Below are 16,679 nucleotides of genomic sequence, written 5' to 3'. Positions count from 1 at the left end.
TTTTAGAATTGAATTTTGCACAATATACTGTAAGTTAAAAACGTTTAAATTTATTACCGATATTGAAAAATATCAATAATTGATGAAAAAATGGCAAATATTTTAATTGCTCCAAGGGCATTCTAATTTTGGTAAAAAAAACTTTAGAGTATGATAAAACAACACCAAATTTCATTAAAATGGGATCGATAGTTTTCGCAAAATAATTTTTTGAAAAAAATTTTGAAAATAAATTTTCAAATTTTCAAAATGTATAGCCTCAAATAAAGCATCTAATACTTGACAATTTTTTTCACATAGAAAAGACCGCTCAACCTTTCGAACGGTTTTTGAAAAATTGAAATTGGTTTATTAGGACGGTCACAGTAAATTTTTAGTTTTTTTTTTATTTTTAAACAAAAGGATTACATTTATCAATTTGCAATTTAGTTTTTTCCAAAAATTATAATTTTACAGTACATACTATTTTTTCTTAATTTTATCTGTATTTAACAAAAAAATTAATTACCAAATAAAAAATTTTTTTTAATTTGTTTAAACAAAAATTATTTAAATATTTGTAATTATTACTAAATTACTGTGGCCGTCCTAATCAACTAAATTCAATTTTTCAAAAACCATTTGAAAGGTTGAGCGGTCTTTTCTATGTGAAAATTTTTTCAAGTATCTAGATGCTTTATTTGAGGTTGTGCAACAATTAGAAAAATGGAAAAAAATTTTTCAAAATTTTTTTCAGAAAATTATTTTACGAAAACTATCGAACCGATTTTAATGAAATTTGGTGTGTTGTTTTATTATACTCAAAAGTTTTTTTTACCAAAATTAGAATGCCCTCGGAGCAGTTAAAATATTTTTTAAAAATTATCCAACAAACTTGATTATTTTGCCTTTTTTTCGTCAATTGCTATTTTTCAACATCGGTAATAAATTTAAACATTTTCAACTTACAGTATACTGCGCAAAATTCAATTCTAAAATTTTTTTCCTCTTCAATATTCTTCCAAAATGCATAAATTCCATGATATAAGTAAAAAACTCAGATAAAATAGGTACTTTTTAAAAATTTTTAAACATTTTTGCAATTTTGAAAATGTTCCGGACCTCGCCCAGATCTAGAGATCTACACTTTTATTATGCGAGTTGCACTGAAGGTATTCCAGCAAAAATTAGCTTGCCCCCTCTTACATCCAAGAACTGGGATATTTCGACAGATCCGCTCAGATCTATAGAATTTATGAAAGAATTGGTTCGAATTACCCCTACGTCGGCGTCCCATGGTCTCTTGAGCGTTATGCTAAAACTGAACGCTTTTACCGTCCTGTTGATTTTGTATATTTGTATGTCCTCAACGGGACTCTCTAAGTTGGCGTATTCGGGCTCGGGACACTGCCAAATGTACTCTGTATTTACCAAATACTTGGACTCCTGCAAAAACAGGACAATTTTCTTAGTTTTTTCAATTTTTCGAACATATATCTACAATAAAATTGCCCAAGTGTCGATGTTGTAAGAAAACTGTTCTCGCAGTGAGTATTTTGCACTTTGACACACAAAAAAGTTACACGATTGTAGACTTACCTTACTTTGAACGTCCCCGTGAAACAAGAGGACCACTGCTAACAAAAATATATAACGTGGCATGACGTACTTTATTTTTAAATTCTCCCACTCGTCCTAATATATAGCAATTTTTTTACCCACAAATGTACAAATATCATTCACGGACAATATCCGCCGGTCTATTAATTTTTTGCACTCATTATGTTATTGTGAGAGCAAATAATTGCTTTTTTTTCAAGCAATACGAAATAAAAACGTACCTTGATAAAGTTATGTATATTTTTTACCATCGGAAAAGCTTTTTTATTGCTTAAGGCTTAAAAAAAGAGCAACGAATCTCATTTACTAAAAAAAACACAGTTTATGCGATTTAAATTGCATCGTTCTGAAATTCTGGTGTGTTGTCGATAAAATACGTTAACCAAGGCAGAATAACGTCAGCGGGAGACCTCCCGCAGGTAAGTACACTAGTTTGTTTAAGTACATTTTTTATTTCTGATAATTTTACATGCATGTCTTCTACGAATAGTCGGGGAGCTTCGTCTAGGCAGCGTCAGTGACGTTTATCACGACCGTTATGCACTGCACCGCTTTCCCCGTTTTCATGTCCGTCAGGATCGCCTTGTACCTGAATTTGCCCTTGAAAGGGGCGAAATAGCCCAGGTCCGAAGTGTCGTACATGAAGTTTTTCATGCTGTATCGCCCCTAAAACGTTAATTAATTAGAGTGGCGTATGTTTCGTGTCGTTCAATATATATTTACGGTAAAATTTTTATATACAGGGTGTTAATTAATCGACCGTTCAAATGTCACCGATTGATTCTCTTATTTTTATGAAAAAATCCAAAACCTTAACGCTGAACAGAGCAGACAAATGCAAAAAACAGCAGTGTAAATTGTGGCGTTCAAACAGTTGTTCTTCTTAAAATAAAAATCAAATTTAACAAAAAAATTATGTTTAAAAATGGAAATCTAAATAATATAATGTCAATCGAAAGTCTTTCTGTAAGTATTACAATATACAAAAAAAAAATGGAAAAAACAAAAGGAACAATAAAAAGACAAAAGAAAATTAAAAATTAAAAAACAAAAAAAATAAAATCAAATTTTCTCTGCGTTGATGAATTTTAGTCGTTTCCAAAATATGCCAGAAAATACATAGTTTACATTTTTTCAATTGAAACACCGTATATCTCGCAAACGAACCATTTTTTGACATTAACTTTCGTTAATCGACCTTTGGCCTATTGGTAACAGAACACCCTGTGTTTATATGTTTTAATGATGTGGCAGCAAGTGCAATGTGTTTTCTAAGTGCGCTAAAGACAATTTTGTGAAAAGTACCGCCGGCAAGGGACATTTCCCGGGTTCTTTCGCGCCCATGGCTGCCCCGAGGTCCACCCACATCTTCCCGAGGAGCTTCCTGAAGAGGTTGCAGGCGTCGGGCTGCAGCGCCATGAAGGGTACCTGGATCCAACCCCTCGACCCCCATTTCTCAAGCTCCGCCTTCAACTGAAACATTTCAATATTGGTTTTACGTTTTTTTTCTTGCATGGACAAAATAAACTTTCGTTTGAACGTAGTTATTACCCCGATGTTTTCGTCCAGAGGTCTTTTGAGGGTTGTGTCGTAAAAGAATGCTCTGGCGGTACGGTTGATCTTGAGAAATTTCACGTTCTCTAGGGGGCTTTCTGTGTCGTTGAATTCGGTGCACGGCTCGAAACGTTCTATGTCCAACAAGTACTTCGGTGACTAAAAATATTTTTTTATAATCGTGTTTTAATTTAAAAAAGTAATCTTACCGCAGCACTTTGCGTTCTTTTTCCAAGGAATAGTAGAGTCGCTATTGCAAGTAATAGTTGTTTTGTGCAAAAACTAGCCATTTTAGGATTCGTTGCGCCTAGTCTGCGGCACAATGTAATTTTTTTTCCTTTTTAAAAGCAAAAATTACCAGAACGTTTAATGTGGGATCATTAACTGAACATTTCGCATTTTTCACGGTATCTGATTCTTCCAAATCGTTTTTTAATGCAAGATCTATGGATGCGAACATTATTATAATGTAATAATTACCGTAATAATGATATAATGATAATCTGTGTTGGTTTATGGTAAATTATATTTAAATTTGAATTGAATTAGTCTATGTTCTGTTCATTTCGTATTAACAGAATATTATTCAAAAATTGAGAATTATTTTCGCATTGGTACAGTCCAAATTTCGACATTTAGTAACAGATGGCACTAGTCGCAATTTTTTATAATTTACATTTCGAGCATTATGCTCGAAGAATTTACATCAAAATATTGAGTTTATGCTCGTAAAATAATAGTCCCTAAAACATTTGTCCTAAATATTGATACTATATGCTTAAATCTCTAAGGAATTTCGGTTTTTAAATTTTAAATAGTCCCGCGCCATCTTTCGTATTTAATTCGAATTATTTGACAAACCTTTGTGTAGGGAGCTCTGTCTGGGTGGCTGTTTCAAGAAGGCACACTATATTTTAATTTAAAACTTTATTTTTTCCATAAAGACATAAATCTTAACGCTTCTTTTTCGTACATAACATAAGACATAACCTCTCTTTTTTTCCTAACTCACTATAGGTGCGTTTTGTTGTATTGATTCCGGAATTGAATTATGCAGAATGTGCGTTTTATTACAAGGATATTCTGAATCCGGTTGCAACTTTCGCTTCCGTGATTTGAGACGGAATTTTAATGTCAGATTTGATTCGAATCGTTGTATTGATATATGTCATTCTAAAGAATCCAATAAATCTGGGATTGATCCAACAAAACGCACCTTATAAGCCTAAGATTAAGAACAATTAAGAAGTAAGAACTAAGATCACTGAACACTACTCCAGATTTCTTATTCGAATAAGTAAATCGCGCGGGATTTTTTAAATATTTGAATCAGGTTACTACAATTGAAACATTGAAATGACAGAATATTTAATCTGGTCAAAGTATACCAAAAAATAGTGGTAAGTTTACAATAATCCACATAGAGCTAAACATTGGCACAGGTCGTTGATAGGTACACTTATAAGTAAATTGTCATCATCAAAAGCCCCCACCAATCCCATGCATGCTAAAAAATGTAGTCAGGGTCAAAGGTCGCAAATATATATTTTTTCTTTTTCTGGTAAACGCTACAAACGGTATTATTTTACCTAGTCTGGTGCCATCTCCCGTATTTAATTCGAATTATTTGATTAAATGTCAGCCTTTGACCGATAAAAATAGATTTCTGTAAGTTACTTGTCAATCAAAAAATTGGTATTTACTGAAAGTGGTTGTTATTGTTTTGTAATTTGCTCAAATCGGTTATGACAAATTAATTTTTAAGGACCACCACCATCGGACGTGATCTTAAACTTCACGGTTGATACCGGTCGATTCGATGAAGTGGCGTATTCGATGTAACCGCCGCCATTTTAAACCGTAAATTTTAATCATACCTTGTCAAATAAAATTCATATGTATGTACCATGAATTTTCTTTGATGTTCCTCAAGTAACTAAAGAAACCAACAAGAACACCCGTTACTACCCTCACCGTATTCGTTGTGTGTGCGAAACCCCTCCGTAAAAAAATAATATGGTAAGTAGATGGGAAGTAGGCGTATTTGTAAACGCGTGTAAGGTTATTTTTTATGTTTTCGCCCTTCGGGCACCCAGTTAACACACTTTCCCGTGCTTTTGTAGAGTTTTTTTGGATTCGGCCAGTCCGCAGAGATAGAAGTGTACCTAGATGGGCAGGAGACCAGGAAAACTGCTGAGGTCAAGACGGAAGATGGCAAGAAAGAAAGGCTGTTCCTTTACTACGATGGAGAGACTGTTTCGGGGAAGGTTAGCAATTCGTTATTTGCGACTACAAGCCCAACTAACTGTTTTGTTGTTGTAGGTGAATATCAGCCTGAAGAAACCAGGCAGTAAGTTGGAACACCAAGGCATCAAAATAGAGTTCATAGGTCAGATCGAGATGTACTATGACAGGGGCAACCACCACGAGTTCATCTCTCTCGTCAAGGAATTGGCGCGGCCCGGTGATATGATAGCGCATACCAGCTATCCGTTTGAGTTCAGTTGCGTGGAGAAGCCTTTCGAAGTTTATACAGGTGGGTCTACAAGCTTGAGTATTAATTGTGCTGTGGAGACTCCGACACTTTCTTTTATTCTTTTCCCAGAGTAATTCCGCTTGAGACGTAGGTATTTCTTTTTCTAGGGCGTTTTTGGCGGTTAAATATGAAAGTTGGGCACCGGTGTTTCTTTCTTAATTTTACCGTTTTTTTAGGAGCTAACGTACGTCTCAGATACTTCCTAAGGGTGACAATCATACGGAGGCTGGCCGATATCATGAAGGAGATCGACATAGCCGTACACACCCTGTCCAGCTACCCCGAGATGAACAACTCCATCAAGATGGAGGTCGGCATCGAAGACTGCCTACATATTGAGTTCGAATATAATAAATCCAAGTGAGTACGGTTTTTGTCTGTCGTAGTTTTGTTTTGGCGGGTTTTGGGCGGTTTTTGTGTGATGGCGAGCGCTATTTGGGGTATTTTTTTGAACCAGTTTTCTTTGTAATGATTTTTCTACAATCGTTTACGATTTTTGTATAAAAAAAAGTGCTGAAAAAGGTAAATAATTTTGTGGTTCCATTTTTCTAGTTAAAATATAAATTTTTTACTGTAATTTTTAATTATCGTGTGCTGTTTTATATTTTCTTGGTGTTCAAAATGATAAAAAATGTTTTAGTTTTACCCGTAATGCATGAGATAACCTTTTGTTACCATTTTGACATTGATAAATGTTGGATTTCTTATAAATAAATTTCATAACTGTTAACCGGATTCATTCACGCGAGCTATCACTCGGGGTATTCGGGCTATCATTGTGCATGTCGCTCGCTTTACGAGCAGCGCAAGGGGAAATTCTTTGCCCGTCTCTCTCACAGTTGTTTGGCTTTACAGATATCACTTGAAAGACGTAATAGTCGGTAAGATATATTTCCTACTGGTTCGAATAAAGATCAAACACATGGAGATAGCCATAATAAAACGCGAGACGACCGGCTCGGGGCCTAACACTTACACGGAGAACGTGACCATCGCCAAGTACGAAATCATGGACGGCGCACCGGTCAGAGGTAAAGTCTCGGCTACTGTTCGACACGTCTCTGATTTTTTTTTTTATTAGGGGAAAGCATACCGATCCGGGTGTTCCTGGCGGGGTACGAGTTGACGCCCACGATGCGGGACATCAACAAGAAGTTCTCCGTTCGCTATTTCCTGAACCTGGTGCTGATGGACACGGAGGACCGGAGATACTTCAAGCAGCAGGAGATAACGCTGTGGAGGAAAGGTGAGTGGCGATATTTAAAATGAATTTCTACGTTTTTTTTATCGTTTGGCGGAATAAAGGCGACAAGCTGCGGAAGCCGAACCTGCAGAGCCCCGCCATCATGGCGGGCACCCAGAACCTGCAGAATACCATGCAGCAGTACCAGCAGACGGACCGTGACGACCCAGACGACGAACCCACGGACGACGACGACCACCGGGCCACCAAACAGCCGCCCGTCAAGGAGGACTTCACGAGGGCGCCCCCCAACTCGCAGTCCAACGACGGGCTGGACAAGGCGGCCGTGGCGGATCCCTTCGACCAGCGGGTGTCGTCGCCCACCCAGGACAGTCCCGAGAACCAGATCCAGAACATGACGAGGGAGGCGGGGGACGGCCAGAACGATAACGGGAACGAGAACGCCGAGTGATACAGGGTGAGTTTTTTTTTTTTTGTTTGTTTCGATGTTTATACAGGGTGTTTTATACGCGTGTCGCAACTTTGGGGGTTTCAATTGCCGATTTCCGGGTTGTTTTACTTTAAATATCACGTTTTCAAATTTCTCTGAAGATGTCTTATTTATATTGACGAAACTCGGGCCAGTGAATTGATTAAAGGAAGAAATTAGGTAGATTTTTATACAGAGACGTCGACCAGTGGTGGAGATACGATGAGTGTGCACAATCCACTATTGTAGTCGGATTTTAGAAAAAAAAATATTGCTAAAAAATTTTTGTCAAATCACCGAAAATAAATTAAAAGTGGGATAACTGGGAATAAACTAAATTCATATAAGATTTAATAAGTTTTTTAAGCTTTTTCTTAAGGGGGATAGCCACTGTGACGGCCGAAAAAGTGTGTGATTTTCGTGAATTTTTTTGACCGGGTAAATTAAGGAATGTGGGGATGGGGTTTTTTTATTTTATTAAGTGTATATTCAACTTGGTTCATGTGAATTTTTATTAAAAAATATTAAGTTGTTTCAAAGTTATGAGCCTTGCCGTAAAGCCTTAAAAAAAGATCTCTCTCTGTGGTCGCTTCAATTTTCCAAAAAAGGGTTATCTGAAAAAAAGAAATCAAACTGCCATTTTTTTTATTTAGATTTTTTAGAAAATGGCGCCCGATTGAACATTTTTTTCACTTTTTTGTCCCTGTTTTTGCATTTAAGCGGTCTTAAAAATTAGTAATAATCAAAATTTTCAAAATCGGCTACGCTTAACCTTAGCCGTTTGTAAAGACAAATAAAACAAAAAAAAAATTTTTTTATCGGTTGATAATTAATCGAGATCGATACGAGCAGTTTGAAAAAGTTGTTTTGAGAAAAACGTGCTTAAAGTTTTCGTACTATTTTTCTTACTGTAAAATCATGTATTTACTAATATACAGGGTGGGCCATTAGTATGAGAAAGTAAAATAACTCCCTTGTTACTCATAATACAGAAAAAAAGTTTATATAAAAGTTGTACAGAATCAGGAAACCTAAACTACAAAATTAATCTGAAACATACAGGGTGATGAGTAAGAACGGGACACGATAAATATTACTTTTTTTAAATAGAACACCCTGTATATTTTTAAACATATGGATTTCCGAGAAAATTCTATATATGGCAATATAAACAGTTTAACATTTTAGTGCGGGGTTGCCAAGCTATGTAGAGAATTTTTCGAAATTTTTGAAAAAACATGACGTCGAAGAAGTTGTATTATCTTTCAACTATTAAGGCTTGGAACAAAATAATTAGACAGAGTTATAGGCAAATGTTAGACAAAGTCTCCTACATTAGCTAATATCGATATTTTATACAGGACTTTTTTATCATTTTTAGAAAGTTTAAACTTGGTTTTCTAAAATTTCTCAAATGGAACACCCTGTATTTTATTGTTCTATTTTATTCACAGATCTGTCTACTTCAATTTTTATTAAGCATGTTCCATATCTAAAATTGTTAGTTTTTAAGACGTAGCAACATTTCTCAAAAAAACTTAATTTTTATTATTTCATGGAACACCACAAATAAATATTAACTAATAAAATTAACTCAAAATGGAATGATAAATTATGAACCGACAAGTTGACACAATGTGACAGTTTTTTCTAGAGCCATTTCGTGCGACCGAAAATAATAAAAATTAGGTTTTTCCAGAAATGTTGCTACATCTTAAAAACTTTCAACTTTAGGTGTAAGAACATACTTAATAAAAGTTGAAGAGAACTGATTTGTGAATAAAATAGAACAATAAAGTACAGGGTGTTCCATTTGAAAAATTTTAGAAAATCAAATTTGAACTCTTAAAATGATCTTATTATAAAAAAAGCCCTGTATAAAATATCGATATTAGCTAATACAGGACTCTTTGCCTAACATTTGCCTCTAAATCTGTTAGATATTTTTGGTCCAAGTGTTAGTAGTTGAAAGTTAATGCAACTTCTTCGAGGTCATGTTTTTTCCAAAATTCGAAGAATTTTCTACATAACTTGGCAACCCTGCACTAAAATGTTAAACCGTTTATATTGTCATATATAGAATTTTCTCAGAAATACGTATGTTTAAAAATATACAGGGTGTTCCATTTAAAAAAAGTAATATTTGTCCTTTAGTTTTTTGATTCTGCACAACTTTTAAATAAACTTTTTTTCCTGTATTATGAATAATAAGGGTTATTTTGCTTTCTCACACTAATGACCCACCCTGTGTTTATACTTACATCAAACTATCGAGTCCTGGGCCATATTATGGTTCTTCCTCTACATCTCCAGTGGTGTTCTTGGCATTGTTTTTTATTTTATTGCCTTTTTGCGCACGATTCTTCGTTTGTTTCTAGCGCGCTGATGATTTATGGCGTTTATACCTGCCTCAGTAAAATGACTGTAACTCACTCAATTTTCGGAATTTTGACTTAAAATTTTATACATTTATTTTCGAAGAAATAAACTTTAAATTAAAGCAAAAAAAAATATATTTTTTTGACCCACAGTAACTATCCCCTTTAAAAAAAAATGATCACACTAATCATTTTTAATTTTTGATCAAATATGATTTCTTCCTTTTTGTTTTAAAAAGCCATAAGTTTTTTATATCTACTAATGTCAACGTCATTTTTTGCCGTAAGGGTTGCTTTCATCATGGAATAATACGACCACATTGAAGAAGGATAACTCGGAGAAATATGCCACCAAAATATTTTCACTATATTTTTTAATTCCATGTTTCTTGCACCATTTTTTGAATATGTCATAATGGCGATTGTATTTTTCGACTGACTTTTGTGGTAGAATTTCGAAACACGTTTCTAACGACTTTTCCCGAATTTCAGGCGGCGTGCACCGACTGTCTTCTCCCGTCATTTTCTATAAATAATTCGCAACAAAACTTTTACTGTTGCGGCTGTGACAGCAACAAACGATTTCTGATTTTGTTGATAAATATTTGCGTCGGGTAAAACGCTTGATTTTTCAATTAAAATAAAGTGTATATTTACTTCCGGAAGTCGCTACGGTAACACAAGGCTCGGTTGGCGATAAAATGTATTTTTTTATTTTGTCGCCCCTTTTCCCCGTATACCGTGTGACTTTATCAGATTTGTCTGTTGCAGCAAGAGCAGTTGAGTATGTGATGTTAGGAGGAAGGCGGTTATGCGAGAGGGGCTCGACGAGGGCGAACATGTTAAAACTACGTGCACGTAATTTGTAAATAATGTAATTGTTATATCTACAGTTAATAATGAACTGTGTCATTCTGTATATTAAGCAAATTTATTAATTTACACTTATAATTTTATTGTATATTTCTCATATAGCCAATTATAAAGTTATATACTGGTCGTTTTTTTATTTTGATCAAATTCTGATCTTAAATTCGTCATCAATTGTCTTAATTATTTATTTGCGGCACTTAACAGAAGAATCTACTCTTTTTCAATATGGCCGACTTCCTCAAGGTCACAAGTGTTTATCTCATTAAACCCATTTATTAAAAACATGGTATTTACATCGCACCTACTGGCAGAGAGCGACCTTCTAATTTATAAGTGCTATGAAATCGAAATGATCTGTTTAACTGGTGACACTGCTTGAAATAGTTACTCCGTAGGTTACATGCCCAGAATAGCATGGAATTACACCCACAGTATCTAGTAAACAGGTAAGAGCTTTCATCAGGAGCATCAACACACATGGACTTGTTTGGATGTTTATTCAACGACTTGTTTTGAGTGCGAGTGCGATGTATATTTTGAATCGTCGTTATTCAACGCCTACTGGCATGGAACTGGTGCCTACCAGCACGGATGTCTTTGTGGAATATAACCTATAAAGAATATGTCGTAGCTTAAATGTCAATGCTACTCAACGCCTACTGGCACAAAGCGTTACATTATACCTACTGTAGTAGGTTGCTTTGTGAGATATAACCTTTAAAAATATTTGTCAAATTTTGTAACACATGAAAGGAATCGCGTGCAATGAAAGAATATTTTTTAAATCCACATTAGGATAAACCAAAAGTCCTATCCAAATTTCGATAAATTTGTTTGTGATTGTGAATTTGTGAAAAACTATTGGAAATATGTAAACAAAGTAAGTATGTCTTTCCTATCATCAGTTATGATCGAGAGTGTATACAAAAATTGTGATTTTTGCATTTTTTTCAGAATTTTCTGACTTGTTGGTAATTTTCCTGAATTCGTTTGTCGTGAAAACTTTTCCAGGACCATAACGAACAAAAAAAAAAAAGGAATACACATATCCATCGTTCGAATCCTGAGTTATGGTCTTCATGCAAAAATCCTGTAGAAAAAAGCACTTTGTTTTTCCCGATTTTCCAATTTTCCAGGCAACTTTTCTAATTTTTCTTCCCTTAAAAATCTTATTGGGACTATTACGACCATTTAAAAAAATATTTGCCAAATCGGTAGTCCGTCTGAAGTGATGTGCTTACCCAGCGAACAGCATTTTTTTTTAATTGTAAAGATTATTAAACTTTTGTCTGGACTTTCTGGCTAGTAAACGTTTTACATTTCAATTGAAATCATCACAAACATACAGGCTGTTACAAATTCGCTTCTCACTACAGGGATCTCGGAAATGGTAAGAGATACGAAGTAAATTAAATGGGGTCAAAGTTGCATAATCAGGGGACCAACATTAGTTTTCGAAATATTTGAAGAAAAAAACGAAATTTTGGAAATCCGTTTTTGTCTCATTTCAGCCTTGTTCGAGGTGATATTGAAAAAAGAAGAGCACTTTCTCATGGCACCTTTTTGCCCTCTATCGAATGCCACAATCAATCTATCATCAACTTAATTTTTTACATACAATCCTGGAAATTTTATTATATATTTTGCAAGCCCTCATGACCCCCAATACTGTACGCCTCAGCCTGAACCAGATTCAGACGTTTTGTCTCGAAAAATTCGTCTTCAATTTATTTGTTCCAAATTTATCTAAATTTTTTATTTAGGTTTCTATATTTATAAAATTATCGTACACTCGTAAGTGTCATTAGACTCTGTGAAATCCACCTAGTTATTAAAACTATTACCATCAAACGTTACAATAAAACATTATAAAAGTATTAAGAGCGAATCTGGTTTGTATTGCTTCACCATAAATTAAAACGATATCCGTCAACTCTGAGTTGCTATACACGCAAGCCATTTTTGACACTAACTACTGAAAAACTATTGTAAACACTATCGCAACAACGATTGTAAAATCGGATTTCAGTATTCGGAGTCGCTGAGGCCGTATTGCGAATGACGCTAAAGACTACAGTTGTCCAGCTTCTGTGGTTGAATGTACTATAACTTCAATAATTTTTTTCTCGGAAACTATAAGGATTTTACAAAAAAATTTTTTACGATATTGACTCCTAATCTCATTCCGCATCTATTCCCAAATTTTTTTGGATAAGTTGTGAATCACGCCGTATTTACATAATAGCAAAATAAACTTCCTTGAAAGATCAAACCTTCAAAAATGGAGTACGATTTGTAAAAATTAGGTAATTAATATCACCTATTTGTTGACAGAACTTTTGAAAACTGAAAATAAGAGCAACTTTTAAATGTAACAAAATGTTGCTAAATAGAAAGTCCCTTTTGAAAGGTCTGTTTCTAATTCGATCTCAAAGAATTAAATGTTAGTTTTTTGTAATTAAATCTGCAAAAAAAGTATTGAGGCCTTTATAATTGCAAGAAAGACACAAGGTGAGAAAGAGGCAAGAGAGGAACGGAATCAAAATACATTTCGATAACCATAACCTTTATTGGACAATTATTGCATTATTACTATAATTATAATCATGTATATTAATTTTTCCAATATTATTTCAATAAATTTAACCAATGGAGTAACCAACTAAATGTACAGGGTAAGTCATGAGGACTTTTACAAACTTCTACCGTGAAGTCATTAAGCCATTAAAATTAAAAAGTGTCTACTTTTCTTCTTTATTGATATACAGGGTCATTTGCAGATTTAGATTCATTACCCATTTGTCTACTTTTAAAATTTCTAGTTACATTAAAAGAAAATCGTATACAGGGTGAATTTTTTGATACAAACTCTTCTAATTAAATTTTTTAAGACCGGTCCTGGAATTTCTCAACAAACTGTTCAAATATTGCACTGAAGACAATTTTCGGACTAAATCTACAAATATACAGTGTGTATATTAACAAACAAGAAGAGTAGACACTATTTAATGGCCATTCGATATTCCAGTTAACGAACTTTGTTCACGGTAGAAGCATGTAAAATTCCCCTTGACTCGCAACATATTTAAGTATTGCATGTCATAACAATTGTAAAAATTGGTGCCGGCTTCTAAAAATAATCCTACGGAATGAAGTGCCGGCCAATCAAGGACGTCACGAATTACGTAAAACACTTGGCTTTGAACTTTTAAAGGATCAGTCTTTCCTAACTTCTACAAATAAAACGTAACCGTATTCTCCAGTGTCCCAAGTGTTATCGGGAATGTATCCAACGGCAAAAATTCAGAAAATATTCATTTGTTTGGAAAATACGAGCTACGAGGCAGTTAAAAAAATTGGACAGTTAAAAAAATTTCGTTTGCTAATTTCAGGACAAAATTCGCAACAAATAGAATCTGGACACAACGAATTCATATTTTTGAACTAGTTTAAAATATTAATGTGTTAAATATATAAAACGTGCTAAAATCAAATTGAATACAATAGATAAAAAGTAACCCAGCGACGTATACGCGCCAACCGACAAACACAACAATACTACCGACAACAAACGATATAAAAAAATAAATAACACCCATTAATAACTATCTATAACTGTTGTACTTCTCTAAGAGAACTTTCACCTCCGAATCCACCTTATCATCCTGGAAAGGACCCAATATAAACAGCGCTGTAATAAAATTTAGCAAAGAAACTTACCAAGCCGTCGCCTTGCTTGCAACCGTTCGCCCGCTCCAGCCACTCGACCGCCTCCTGGTAGTCCCCGCTCGTTATCTTACACTTGGCGATCATCAGCTTGTTCTCCTTCCATTCGAAATGCGCCAGTTTCTCCGCCTTCATGAAGTGCGACAGGGCTTCCGCGTACGTGGCGTTGGGGGGCTCGGCGAACAGGGCGGCGGCCACTTTCCTCTCGTACCTGCGTCACAGTTTTAAACGCTTTAGCCCCATCGTAACACATTCGAAACGTATAACACTTACCATTTCAGTCCCGCGACTTCGTAGTCGAACCTGCCGAGCATGTGATGGAGAGCGGGATCCTGAGGATTTAAAGCAATCGCCTCGTCGACATGTTTCTTAAACAAATGCCCGTCACTTATCTTCTCCTGCAAGGAGACGAAATCGCTCCTTGAGCCGATCAGTATGGCGTACCACTTGTGGATCTCAGCATCGTCCGATTTGAGGTCCAAGGCCGTAGCGCATGCCTGGATACCTAAAAAGAACACTGGTATCGTTTCGTGGGCAAAAAAAAAGATGGTTTACCTTTGGTGACGTGTTCCCGTATAAAATCGGTGTCGTCGCTCTTATCGGATATTTTCTGATGCGCTTTGCCTATCCGCCACAGCAGTTCTGGGTTTTCCGGGTATTCTACGCACAGATCTTCCAGTTTTTCTAGAGTTTTCTCCAATTCCGACAGTGTACCACCATCTAACTTCCTGTCTATTTCAGAGATAACCTGTAATTTAGAATTCATAGGAGAATTCCCAACTATTTTAACTTCGATTAACTCACAATTTCTAGGATAGTACTGCTAGTATTTGGCACATCTTCGTTATCGCTCAGATCGTAAAATTCCAAGTCGGAGCTGTCCACGTTGCTGCCGCTTAGATAATCGTCTGTAGTGGTGGATAGAATAGAATTCGCCTTGCTCACTTGCCGTGTTTTCCTAGGTTTATGTGGTCTAAAATATGAAACAAAAAAATAAATAGCAAAATTCTTTTAAAGTAAGTTACTTCTCTTTCTTTTTTGTCAGGAGCTGGTCTAGTTCCTTCTTCACTTGAGACAGCTCGTGATCCAAACGAGCCAGGTCTCTAGCCATTGCATGTCTGCACTTCTCGTGCCTGTAGTGTTCCACAAGGTACAAGCCGGCAGCGCTTAGGACTCCTAAAACTGCGGCTCCCAGGAAAGCGTGGAAACTGCTCGAAATCGGCATTTTCGTATTCGAATCGGAGAAACTTTCTCTGTTCGCAAAGGTTATGTTATTGTTTAGGTTATAATAACGCTGTCATGTTCAGTTACACTTTTTAAGGCTTCTTTTGTGGATTTTTACGATTAATTTTCCATTACTTTAATTATAGGTATCTTATTCTCCTCGACAACAAACTACTCGAGAAAAAAATATAAACTGAATTTTGACCTACAGTACACAATTACTAAACGGTGGCAACGGTGCCGACACCAGCAAATTTCAAAATCACTAATCTATCGGTAATCAAATCACTATGCAGGACCATTACAGATTACAGATCTGTAAACAAAGTCAGCTGACACAATTTTTTTCATGGTTGAAGTAGTAATTTGATGTAATTTGTAATTTGTGGCTGGAGTTAATCTTAAATGATTCACAAGGACGTTTTTCTGAACTTACCATGCGACTGACCGGCAACAATCAATAATTAAGGAATAGAAGTAATAATAACACTAATAACAGAAAACACCAACAATCATACTTAAATATTTCCTAAATTTACAATTTCTTGCCAAAAAAAGTCGAACAAAACAAAATTTATATTTCGCAATTCTTATAAATACACAAATATACGCATTATATTATATTATCAATATGAATAAACGAAGGTACACGGATCATTATCTCACTTTTTTCCACCTAAAAAAGAAGTTTATAATATTTTAAGGCGATATTTACATAACATTTACCTTTTTTCCCTCCTTTTGGAGCTGTATCTTTACTACCAGCCTTTTGATCGACTCCTTTAACACCACCAGTTGTTTTTTTCTGAAATTAATTAAATAAACGCTAAATTTATTCATTTAAAAGCTGAGTTCTTACGTCTGCGGCAGGGGCTGGTGGAGCACCACCAGCAGCGCCCTTTCCTCCCTTGCCTTTACCCATTTCAATTTATAAAAAGCTCGTGCAAATTCTTCTAGAGGTAATTTAATTATAAACGATGTTGTTTTCATATACTATGCGCATACATATATACATAATAATACAAGAACGGTTCAAGTTCAAATCTATTTTAGAAAATTGGCGATGTTTCAGGAATTTTAAAAATTCCGCGAAACCTAGCGACATCTTTGTTTGCA

At 35.2% G+C, this 16,679-nt stretch overlaps 3 protein-coding genes across 4 annotated transcripts; 1 reads left to right on the top strand and 2 right to left on the bottom strand.

The window, feature by feature from the left end:
• Window positions 1–2,036: 2,036 nt before the first annotated feature.
• Window positions 2,037–4,104, bottom strand: LOC108904606. Its single transcript, XM_018707230.1, has 5 exons — window positions 4,015–4,104; window positions 3,363–3,597; window positions 3,151–3,312; window positions 2,905–3,072; window positions 2,037–2,265 (listed from the first exon to the last, which is right to left on the bottom strand). The coding sequence occupies exons 2-5, from the start codon at window positions 3,441–3,443 to the stop codon at window positions 2,104–2,106; spliced, it is 573 nt and encodes a 190-aa protein (XP_018562746.1). The 5' UTR covers window positions 3,444–3,597; window positions 4,015–4,104; the 3' UTR covers window positions 2,037–2,103.
• A 761-nt stretch (window positions 4,105–4,865) lies between these two features.
• LOC108904601 (vacuolar protein sorting-associated protein 26B-like) lies at window positions 4,866–10,737 on the top strand. The gene is made up of 8 exons (XM_018707221.2): window positions 4,866–5,172; window positions 5,277–5,420; window positions 5,476–5,689; window positions 5,866–6,049; window positions 6,545–6,720; window positions 6,771–6,935; window positions 6,995–7,350; window positions 10,512–10,737. The coding sequence occupies exons 1-7, from the start codon at window positions 5,170–5,172 to the stop codon at window positions 7,342–7,344; spliced, it is 1,236 nt and encodes a 411-aa protein (XP_018562737.1). The 5' UTR covers window positions 4,866–5,169; the 3' UTR covers window positions 7,345–7,350; window positions 10,512–10,737.
• A 2,425-nt stretch (window positions 10,738–13,162) lies between these two features.
• LOC108904622 (regulator of microtubule dynamics protein 2) lies at window positions 13,163–16,611 on the bottom strand. 2 transcript variants are annotated; one of them, XM_018707254.1, is made up of 8 exons: window positions 16,423–16,611; window positions 16,290–16,368; window positions 15,365–16,239; window positions 15,144–15,312; window positions 14,895–15,087; window positions 14,613–14,844; window positions 14,334–14,550; window positions 13,163–14,278 (listed from the first exon to the last, which is right to left on the bottom strand). In XM_018707254.1, the coding sequence occupies exons 3-8, from the start codon at window positions 15,562–15,564 to the stop codon at window positions 14,219–14,221; spliced, it is 1,071 nt and encodes a 356-aa protein (XP_018562770.1). In that variant the 5' UTR covers window positions 15,565–16,239; window positions 16,290–16,368; window positions 16,423–16,611; the 3' UTR covers window positions 13,163–14,218. The 2 variants fall into 2 exon arrangements, with proteins under 2 accessions (XP_018562770.1, XP_018562771.1); XM_018707255.1 differs by having other exon boundaries at window positions 15,374–16,239.
• Between the last annotated feature and the right edge of the window lie 68 nt (window positions 16,612–16,679).

The sequence above is a fragment of the Anoplophora glabripennis genome, unplaced genomic scaffold, assembly GCF_000390285.2.
Source record: "Anoplophora glabripennis isolate ALB-LARVAE unplaced genomic scaffold, Agla_2.0 scaffold294, whole genome shotgun sequence".
In the NCBI taxonomy this organism is placed as follows: domain Eukaryota; kingdom Metazoa; phylum Arthropoda; class Insecta; order Coleoptera; family Cerambycidae; genus Anoplophora; species Anoplophora glabripennis.
The sequence above is the reverse complement of the archived record's forward strand: the minus strand, read 5'-3'. Positions and strand labels throughout refer to the sequence as shown.